At 53.5% G+C, this 11,212-nt stretch overlaps 1 protein-coding gene across 3 annotated transcripts in view; it reads left to right on the top strand.

Moving 5' to 3' along the window:
• DLGAP2 (DLG associated protein 2) overlaps window positions 1-10,515 on the top strand; it is a 484,295-nt gene extending 473,780 nt beyond the window's left edge. For all 3 annotated transcript variants that reach the window (XM_019668777.1, XM_019668780.1, XM_019668778.1), the window contains 3 exons: window positions 597-688; window positions 5,109-5,261; window positions 7,778-10,515. In XM_019668777.1, the coding sequence (XP_019524322.1) occupies window positions 597-688; window positions 5,109-5,261; window positions 7,778-7,996 (464 nt within the window). In that variant the 3' untranslated portion in view covers window positions 7,997-10,515. The remainder of the gene's footprint in view (window positions 1-596; window positions 689-5,108; window positions 5,262-7,777) is intronic.
• Window positions 10,516-11,212: the final 697 nt, after the last annotated feature.

Here is an 11,212-nt window from a genome sequence, read left to right as displayed (position 1 = left end):
GCTGTGGCAGGGGCGCCGAGCTGGGAGCGCACGGAGTCAGCCGTGGTCACAGAGTGAGACTTTTCCTAGGGCTGCAGCCTTCACACCTCAGACGGGCTTCACAGCTTTGCACTGAGATACCTGCCCGCAGTTCACTGAGCACGATTTCATCGAATCAAATGAAACAGCAGGTATCCATGTGGGTTTCTAAGTTAGCACCATAACCGTCAGCTAACAGGGTCCAGAGTCCGCAGAGACGGGCAGTGCCGTGCGCCCTGGCCTCACACGCTCCCCCCCCCAGCGCATCTGAACGTGCAATAACTTAGTGCCTCAGTCAGACTCCTGCCGGGGAGACCACCTTCCAAAGTGAACTTTTCCCAACACTGGAGAACCGTACCTCATGGCTGACACTTGGTCATCTTTGAATTTCCTTCCTGGATCAAGAGCAGGGTGAGAAAACGTTCGGTCAGTGGACAAGCTCCACACGTGAGCTGAGAGTGTTAATGTCCGGTAAACGGAAGCGCCGCCCACACTGCCCGACATTGACCGTCGGCTGTGGTGTGTTTGCTTTGCTTCTTGACTGACCCACTTTCCAACGTGTTTGTTTCTTTGAACAGTTCTCGGCAAAATCCGGAGCGCCGTTGGGAGCGCCCAGCTCCTGATGTCCCAGAAATTCCAGCAGTTCTACTGGCTTTGCCAACAGAACATGGTAAGCAAACGCCCGGGAACCGGCCCTGACGGCCAGAGGCGAGCCCACGCTTCACAGCATCCCGGCTCGCGTTTGGTACAGATGCTGCAAGTTTGCAGACTATTGGAAGAGCAGAGGACACGTCCCAGTTCTGGGGGCCGTTCAGAGGTGCACGGCCTGGGGGCAGCGGGAAGGGGAGCAGGAGGGGACGGCGGTGTCCCCTGGGGTGCTGTGTGGTGGGAACTCTGCAGCCGGACGCTGTACAAGAACCTCAGGGAAGGAGAGGAAAGCGAATTACTGTTACAGCCAAGGTCACAAATAAAGACAGTGGTGTGAGGTGGCTTGAATAAGAACATGTAAACAATTACATTTAAAGAGATTAAGGAGATTTTAGAAATAATTTGGGCTTTATATTGACATGAATATACCGTGCACTGGATGAGCTGATACAGTTGGCGATACGCTTGGTTCTGATCTTCCTGACGATCAGAGGAAGACAGAAACTGTGTGTATTTGTACCTGTGTGTATTTATGCTTGTACACAGTTACACGTATGTACACTTACATACGAACCATCCACCTGTGTATAAATGTGTGTACGTGTGTGTACGTGTACACATTTCCTTATCTGATACGTCTCCTGATCGGACTAAAGAAAGCATTCACGTATCATTATTTGGAGAAGCAACCAGTGTTCACGTTACTTTATAGGCTATTTTGTAATCCATGCACTGGTTTCTTTCAGACGAAGCATTTCCATTAAAATGCAAATAGGTCTCTGGCAGGCCTCTCACAGCTGTGGTGCTGGGTGACTTGGTTTTGTTTTCTTCCTCAATTTGCAAGGAGACGGTGAATGTATAAAATGTTCTTACACATCCATGGAAGCACAGCACACCCGCGTGGCCAGTTCATCCCTTTCAATTAGGATCGTTTAAAAGTATCTTTTCTCTAATATTTTCCAATTAACCCCATTAAAGTTCATCGTGAAATTGAAAGGGTTACCGCACGCTGCCTGTGACATGGTCATAATCAACATTTAAAAGGAGGGGGCAGGGGGACTAGCGCGCCTTGAAAGAAGCATGTAGCTGTAGACACGCTTGGTTCTCGTGCTCAGCAGGCCTGCTCGGTCACTCCTTGTTTAGTTCTTCTCTTCAAAGGGCCTGGTCTGCCCGTTGGAGAGCCAGGTACCCTGAGTCCATAGGTGTGGCACGCACTGTTCATGGGAGTCTTACCCAGGGCACCTGCCCGAGCAAAGAGCATTACTTTCGCTTATAAAATGTCCACGTCCTCTCTGCCCCGAGCAGCTGCCATGAGAACTGTGCATCCTTGTAGTTTCAATGCCTCTTACATATGTCACGTGGCATTTTATGGAAACCTTTTAAGAAGTCCTTTAGAGTTTTGAAATACCGGGTGTAGCGCCTCCTTTCTGTGGGCTCCCATCTAGGACTAGACAAAAAAGTCTGAAGCACGGGGCGCAGGAGAGGCCGCGAGGTGGGAGAGAAGGCCCGGGCGGCCATGGCCGCACTGCTGGCTGCTGCGAGCTTTAGGGGTTAACAAGTTTTCAGTCAAAGGAGTGACCTAGAAAACAGTCCAAACCTGCCCCACTCTTAGGGTGGCCGGAGCAGACGCTCCTCAAATCTGGCCGTGCATCACCGCTGGGCGAGTCTGCTGCCGACACCAGGAAGGACTGACTGCGCTGGAAGCTGGTGGGCTGACACTTGTGCTTCTAGGACCTGCAGCTCTGCCCCCACCCCACCCCCCACAAGCCTTGTGGGGATGCAAATTGCATCGCGGCCTGCTGGGCCTAACTCGGCGTGTGAACAGGCCTGCGGTCCTGTGTGTGGCCGGCACATGCTGGACACCGAGAGATGCTGTGGGGCCTGGGCGTCAGAGCCCACGTCACAGGGACCTGTGCTGTGGGAGCCAAGCAGCCGTGCGGTCCACATACCGACTGGCCGAGGACGTAGAGCGCGGTTTGGCTTCGCTGGGGCAGGTACATGGCTGGGCACACCGCTGACATTTACAGGGAATCTGCAGTCATACCAGGGCACAGACGCATCACCTCCCCAAGAAGAGCGGAGGTCCTGCTGTGCCCAGTTAGGTGACGCCGACGGCCTCCGCGGGAAGGGAGCCCACAGGGCGGCTGTTTCGTCCGCCCAGTGGATTGACCGTGAGGGCAGCGGCCTGCCCTGCTGGACAGGCTCCTGGGCCGTGGCGCTGACAAGGCGTCTGTGGGCTTTCTCTCTGACGACACGGCCAGAGCCCAGCCGTCCCACGCCGGGGTCTGCACCGTCTCTCCCAGACCTGCAAAGGAGGACCGTCCGGACCTGTGACATCGCCCAGAGGAAGGCACCCACGCCGCCCTGCAGACTCAGCCGGGACCTAACACGCTCCCCGGGGTGAGCCTGCTGGGGCACGAGGAGCCGGGCGGCCGCCCCGTCATCACGCAGGGGGCCCAGCGGCAAGGGGCTGTTTCCCCACGAGCAGGGGCTGAGCTCAGATCCCGGGAGGTGAGAAGACCCAGTGCCCCGTGTGGCCGGCCTGAAACCCTGGGGCCTGCAGGACCCGCGGCCGCCGTGTCGGTCGCCAGCAGAACATCCTCCCTCCTGTAGGAGCCCTCGCCTGCGCCCCTCGCTCCGGTGGTGAGACAGCGCAGCCTCGGGCCCGGGCGCTGGGGCAGGAGCTGTTGCCCTCCGCTTGCATCACTGTCCGCACGGCTGCCCTCTGTGATCATCTGACATGGAGTTACAATCAGGGTGCTACAGGCCAAATGTCTGTGAACGCCCCAAATTCATATGTGGAAACCCTAACCCCTAAAAATGATAATAGAGGCGGTGGGGCCTTTGGGAGGCGAGTAAGTCGTGAGGGCAGAGCCACGTGATGGGATTAGGTCCTTATTAAAAGGACCCCAGGGAGCTCCCTGGCCCCTCGTCATGTGAGGCCGTGGGCGAGGCGCGCGCCGCCTGTCAGCCAGACACCGAACCTCCAGCCCCCGCCCGGCTTCCCGCCTCCAGACGTGCGTGAGGAACGTGTCTTGTTTGCGCCTGTCTGTGCTGGTGTTACAGCCGCTCAACAGACTGTGACAGGTTAAAGGAAGTTTAAACAGAACCAAACTGGAGTTCACGTTGTGCTTAATTGAATGACTTATGAGTAAGCTGAAAATTGCCCATTTTAAGCAAATTCAGATAAATGTTTACCCACCAGCAGTTCATCGGACTGTTCAGTGTCAGCTGGGCCCCTGCTGAATCGGGGAACCACACACAGAAAAATGCAATCCCTTAACCCGGGGGCTGCGAACCACGTGCCTGCGCCACACAGGACGTGGGGTGCGGTGCCGGGAGGAGCCGCGGGCTGTGGCACTAGGACAGCGCCGTGCTCGTGGGAGAGCCGGGCGGCCAGCCCCGTGATGGAGTGAAGTCACCCAATTTTAAACATACACGACCCAATGAAACTACAGCCATCAGGTGCTGCATGGAGACAAAACGCATCCTCAGGCCACATTCTGCCCATGGGCCTCCAGCGTGTGGCTCTGACACCACCTGTGCCTTCCCAAGGCAGGGAACCCGCCTGTGAGGCGTCTGTTCCTTCCTGAGGTTTGGTGTGGGTCCTCCCTCCACATGGAGCAAACTCGGTGTGCAGAACATGGTAGGGTGTCGGTGGCCGTCAGACAGAATGGAGACACAGCTGCTCCAAGCGCACCGCCACCGCCACCGCTGCTGCAGACCCTCAGAACCCCATTGCTTATGAACTGCCATGCATGTAAAAACTTTGGTATTTGCCACCATTACCAGGCTCTAAGACAGCATTTTCAGAAGGAAGCAAGGAACGCATGTGCTGCGTGTATATATTTGTAACAGACTTTATGCTTCCGAGCAGTGTCAGGGTCACAGCAAAATCGAGAGGAAGGCACAGAGAGTTCCCACACACCCCCTGCCCCGCCCCTGCCCCCACACACACCCACAGCCTCCCCCACCGTCAGCCTCCCAGATGGGACATTTGTGACACCTGACGAGGCTGCCCTGACACGTCATCGCCCAGAGTCCCCAGTTCACGTCAGGTCACTCGTGGTGTCGCTCTGTGGCTTTGGACAGATGTGTAATGACCTGTACCCACCATCACAGTGTCACACAGAGGGGTCTCACTGCCCTAAACGTCCCCTGTGCTCCCCTGTCCACCCCTCCCCCACTCCTGACAACCACTGACCTGTCCCTGTCCCCATAGTTGTGCCTTTCCCAGGACGTCCCACAGTTGGAATCGCACCGTGTGCAGCCTCTGCATGGCCGTCAGCTGTCGGCAGATGCTGTGTAAATGGTCCCCGACTATCGTGGGTCCTCCTGTCCGCTGGCTCTGAGTCTGAGCTGGGCTTGTCCTGGTCCCACTCCAGAAAGGCACTCTGCCAGCCGCACGCTTTCCTGGCCCTGAATCGCTCGTGTCTTCTCAGGACCCCAGCGCCATGCCCAGACCGACCTCCCAGGACCTGGCGGGCTACTGGGACATGCTGCAGCTCTCCGTGGAGGACGTCAGCATGAAGTTCGACGAGCTGCACCAGCTGAAGCTCAGCGACTGGAAGATCCTCGAGTCTCCGGAAAGAAAGGTAATCACGCCCCGAGGCTGCGTCCTGCGCCCGACCCCAGGCAGAACGGCCTGTGGCAAAGGCGCCCTGTCACGTGCTCCCGGCCTTCGGTCAGCGACGCAGGGTCCAGCGTGAGTGTGCGTGCGTGTGTACATGGGGTGCAATCAGCGTCATTGGCCATGGGTAGCGACTACATTGTGTAGGGACAGTTTCTGTCTTGCTCTGCGTCTTGGACATGACAATTCAGAGAAGACGCTAACCAAAATCCACGTCAGTCCAGTCTCGTTTCTTACAGGGATCGATTCCCTGAATTATTTTTGTCAAACTTTCTTTGGGTCATACTAAGATGATTTCCCCCTCGGTGACAACGACTGTCTCCTATTCGGATAATCTTTCTTGTTGCATGTCTGGGGTTGAAGACAAGAAGACATTTTGAACTTTATCGAACAGTTTGGTTATGTCAACTTCCTCTCCACCGGTCAGCTTTGGCCCTTTAAATAGGCAGAAATTTTCCACTAAACTTGAACCGTATGATCGGGCTTCTCCACTTAAGATACCATCTCTAGTAGGGCTAATAGGTATGAATTAGCAACAAATACATCACTCTCCTAATATTTTAGAGAAGTTCTAAGTGATCATAATCTGATTTTTCTAGACAGACATTACCAATTAAAATGATGAAGAAAATTAATCCAACATACTTTGAGGCAGTGCTGTTTAATATGTAGCTGAGGGTGTATATCTAAAGAATTAAACAAAAGCTGTCATCATCATCTCCTCTTCCCCAGAAAGTGTCACTTACGGTCTTGGTGGCATCCAGGCTAGAGGCGTAGGTGCCACTGCAGAGGCTGCCCACCTCCCCCTTCGCACAGGCGAACACACAGGGTGGACTAAAGCCATAAAAGGATGTAAGAAATCCAGGTGATGTGTAGTTGGCTTTTGAAGTGAAGGCTATAGTAAGTGATGGTCCCAAATGGAGAAGTTATTCTAATAAAACACCAGAAACAGAACTTGCTAACGAGTCTAAAAGACACGCAGGATCCTTCTTCAGGAGGCGACAGCTAGTGTCACCACTTCTACCTAAGCCGTTCATAGGCAGTGGCCCCCAAATGAGAACAGTGTCTTGCTGAGGACATAGCGCCCCGTCCAGAGAGTGAGCAGGTCTTGACACCATGGAGGGTTTCCGCCGTGTCCTCTGACCCTCCACTCCGTGGATCAGCGAGGCCACCTGATCACGCCCGGAGGCCGTGCGCCCCTGTAGAGGGGACTCGCACAAGAATTGTCAATGTGCAATTTCTCCAGTCCTATATTTTAGAGGCTACCAAGAGAAGAGGAACAGTGAACACAATCCTGTACTCAGAGCAGGAAACAAACGTGGAAATAGTTTAAAGGTTTAATGAATTCATTTCCCCACTGTCGTGACGCACGCCAGAAACTTGGGACGGGCTCATAGCACTGGTCCGGGTCATTTTCCGATAAGCCGTGGGAACAGCGTTCAGACGCCAAACAGTCATCCTGCACAAAACAATATGGCACGCGACTGAGGTCGGGCCGCATGAGCTCGCCCTGCGTGGGCCACACACTCACTGGAATCCTCCCCGTTGCCAGCGCACCAGTATGTCTGGCCCCTTGGGTTTTTGAGGAGGCTGAGCAGAAAAGACACAGGGAGAGTTTTTCCCCCCCAATAAGCAGATATCCGCTTAGAAAAGGAGGGGTCTGGCCCCTGTGGCCGGGCACCCTTTCCCGGGAAGGAGGGACTGGCTAGCAGGTCTCAGCATCACGACCCCGGGAGGAGCATGGGTGGGTCCGCCTTTGTCAGTGAGGGGCGGCAGGGCAGCACAGAGTGGGACCACTCACGGCCAGGCCGCAGGCGTCACTGTGCCTGGCTGCAGAGCTGTGGGGTTTACCTTTCTGAAAGGGCAAGCCTGTATTGGGGTGTGACTTAACTGAGAACACGAGCTAAGAGTCAGGAGTCATTATTTGCATCCTTTTCCCAGCAAGTGATAGCTCATTATACGTGTAATGTCGAGGGGTTTAGGCACATGGTAGAAACGTTGGCCAGTGGCTCCCTGGGACACCCACAAAAGAGGTTTTCATGAACTCCTTAGAATCAATCCAGAGTCTGTTGAAAAGATGGTGGCATGTGACAGGGATGTCCAGTGGCATCTTCCAAACCCTGGGACACTCGGGAACTTGAAATTGTGGGCATTTGCCAGTGCTCAGGCCCGATCAGGTAAGCGTTCAGCAGCAGGAACGCACGAGGCAACCCGAGGCTGAGGAGGTGTCAGCGCAGAGCTGGTCCCTTACATGGAACCTGCCAGCTCCTGTCCCCAGCCTGGGGCACTGGCGGGAAGTTACCAGTGTCCTGTGCACGAGGCGGAGCTGTCGTGCCGGGTGGGGCGGGCAGGCCAGCGGGAGCGGGTGGGTCACGTCCTGTCCGGTCCAGTGGTGTGCAGCCTGTGTCAGAGGGCGCCCGCTCGTGGGCTGGTAGTGACCCCCTGACTCCCACATTGGGTAACGCTTGTGATGCTTTTCAGGAAGAAAGAAAGGTTCCCCCTCCGATACCAAAGAAGCCCCCCAAAGGGAAGTTCCCCATCACGAGAGAGAAGTCCCTGGACCTGCCGGACAGACAGCGCCAGGAAGCTCGCAGACGCCTCCTGGCCGCCAAGCGGGCGGCCTCCTTCCGTCAGAACTCGGCCGGCGAGCGTGCCGACAGCATCGAGATTTACATCCCCGAGGCCCAGACCCGGCTCTAGGGGGGGCCGCCCTGCGTCCCTCTCCCCTCCAGGCGCTGTACAGCTTGTCACCTCCCCTCCATTCTGTCCCGTTTCCCCACCACGCGCCCCATGTTGTGTTCTCTGTGCCATACATTCCCTGGAATGCTTCTGCCGTCCGGGGCGCCCCGCCTGTGGCCAGAATGACCTTTTTTTATTCACTGGACGGCCTAACTTACAATCAGCTGTGAGGGATCAGCGTGGGGACACCCAACTTAGCCACTCTATTCTCAGAGGACAACAAGAAACATCTCTTGGGATGGAACCCAGCTCACCTTTTGTTACTTATATTTTTATAAACTGTGATAATTAGAGGCGAGAATAACAAAGAACTATAATGGGGTGCATCTCACCACTACTAGAGGCATTAGACACCCCAAGTGGAAGGTGCTACAGGCGGAAGTGCGGGAGAGGAAGGCCCCACCCCTGACCTGGGGCGCTTCCCCTAAACCCAGCTGACCCATCACTAGGTCCCTTGTCCCGGCTTTCCGGTCGTGAGGAGTCAGCTCTGCAGCCACCCGCCTCCCTACCAAGTGGCTCTCCAGATATGCAGCGGTCACAAGCCTGGCCCGGGGAGAATGTCCAGCACAGCCACATGAGATGGTCACCGATGTGGGAGTGACAGATGGAAAGAGGGCACGTTCTACTGAGAGCTGGCTCTCCTGCTGCGGGATCCCAGAGAGATTCTCCTCACTCGTGTCGTTTTTATTCCTTTGTAACTTAAACTGTCACACGCAGTTTTGTCTTTAAGTTCCCCCATTATGCTCTGTGTGATTTTTTTTATAGGTGTGTATATATAGTCTCGAACTGCTCTATCAGTTGACTTTTCAGGGTATCCTTAAAAAAAAAAACAAAAAGTTTGCTTGTTTAAAATGACAGTTGTGATGTTGTAAAAAGCTTAAGAAACATGAATGTGAGTGGTAAGTATATCTCAGTTTAAATGGTAAAGAAGAAATGTAGTTTACATTTGTATTTTTCCAGAATTCTTTTGTCCTATGCAGCATTGCTAAAGTCAAGAATTTATTTCTTGCCTGTTTTAGACATGACGGGAAAAAGGTCACGTGGTGACTTCCAGCTGTGCACGCTGAGAAAAGCACCTGGCTCTCACGGTTCTGATTGGCACCAGGGAGTAGGAAGGACTCCAATGACAAGGTTTTCCATTTGCATAGTTAAATTTAGACACCGTGACCATCCTCCCAGCCCTGCTTGTGTGCTGCTATTGAGCCCCGTCTTCAGAGGAGGAGCCCATCAGATTTGGCCATTTGACCCCAAACTCAGAGTTCTCCCTGTAGTCGGAGTGCAGGCCGGGTTGCGTTGCGAGTGGAGGCAGATGTTTGCGCCCAGCACCTCTCCCTTCGCGAGCTCAGCCCCTGGCAGAGCCACTCCCGTCACCTACTGTCGCACTTTGTCCTCTCACCTGTGACTCGCACTTTAAATGTGCCCAGCTCTGTGCAGCCTGACGCCCCTCCCGCGGGCGTCCGCCAGGCGGGCACGCCGGAGTTCTTCCTTGTCCTCATCCTCCACATCCCACGACGCACGGGGTCGGTGAGCACTGGGGATCAGAGCATGTCTAGCTTCAGAGTCTTACTTTTTTAAAGCTGAGTAGTTAAGAACTCCCCGTAGGAACAAAACCCTGTAAATTGAACCTCATATCTGGTATATATTTTACCAAACAGCCTTAAAATATATTTGGAAGCAAAAATCAGTACGAATGTATATCCTTGAAAAATGCAAAAAAAAAAATGTCCCTGAAATATTCTTCTATAAATGAAACCTATCTCCCCAGAGTGTTCAAAGCATTTTTCTACCTAAATAAATACCTAAATCCTGAGTAGTGTACAGTAACATGCTTCTTCCTGTATCCACTGCACTATGTTATAAACAAACGTATCTGCAAGCATTGGCATTTTAGACTTGAAAGCGACGTATTCACAATGAACTGCTCTCTAGAGATAAGCCACCGAAGAGCACGGCCAGCGTCTGTCCCTTACTTGGAGGGGGAGTGACACGCGCCCGCCCGCCGGCCGTACATGGGACCTCCTGGCAGCTGATGTGTCATATCTCATTTCCTCGGACTGGCACAAAACACAGCACAGCAAATTATAAAATTTGACAATAATTATTTATTGTACATCCCAGGTTCTCTGAGCCTGACTTGAATGAAAGTATTCGCTGGGTTTGGATTAATTTTTTTATGTTTTGTATACTCATTTTTATCTTAAAATCCCCAAAAGTCTTGGCCTGAACCATCCCCAGGTGAGCAAATTACCCTACAACTAAATTTGACGGCGGTCATCGATTCGAAGTGGGGAGCACATAGGAACCCGTTTGGTCCACCAAGTCCCAAAGAAGGTTATGTGATGCCCGATGAGCGTCACCTGCCCACGTGACATGAGTAAGTGCAATATATCCAGCTCTCCCACGGTGACACCCACCATGAATGCAGAGATAAGCCATGTTTACACATTTATATGTACAGACAAATAAAACCATTTAGAATACTCGTGTTAGTCCATCAGGCTAATTTATTTCCGTCACTTGTAGCAGGTACGTAACGCTGAGCTATTGTGTGGTCATTTCACCGCGTTACGAATGTGATGATAACAAAAGGTGACGCGTCCACGGGAAAATGAGAGCACAGGGTGTGTGGCCACGAGCACGGAGACAGTCCGCGGCTCTGCCCGCGTCCCGCACCCGCTGGAGACGGCGACCCGCTGAGACTCGGCTGCCTTGGAATCCGTTTCCTCACAGCCGACAGCATTGCCAAGCCAGAGGCTCCCTCGACTTTCAGAATCAAAACACAAGTATGATAAACAGGGTCCTGAATTTTAACAAAGCCCAGGAACCACGGCGCATGTCACTTGCTAGCGTTGTGATCCATGTCGTGCGCCTTCGTTTGCCGTCGTGTGTGTGATGGAAGACAGTTGTCGCCAGTGGTGACTGTGACTCTTTGTTCTTAGCCGACTTGCGTCACCACCCTAGATTGGTGTCCGAGGAGTCGATCTGTCACACGATACCAAAAAGTTACACTTTTGTTTAAATGAAATGTGGTTGATGTTTTCACCTCAAGACCAATACTGATCAGTCGAGCATTTAAAAGAATTGTGTGTTATCTGGAAAACAGATGGTATTTAAGGGTCCCTCTTCAAAGCAACCATAAGCCCCGTGACCCGGGCGGCGGGGTCTTCCTGCTGGCCC

The sequence above is a fragment of the Hipposideros armiger genome, unplaced genomic scaffold (genome assembly GCF_001890085.2).
Source record: "Hipposideros armiger isolate ML-2016 unplaced genomic scaffold, ASM189008v1 scaffold_538, whole genome shotgun sequence".
Classification (NCBI taxonomy): domain Eukaryota; kingdom Metazoa; phylum Chordata; class Mammalia; order Chiroptera; family Hipposideridae; genus Hipposideros; species Hipposideros armiger.
This window is presented reverse-complemented; position numbering and strand designations above follow the sequence as displayed.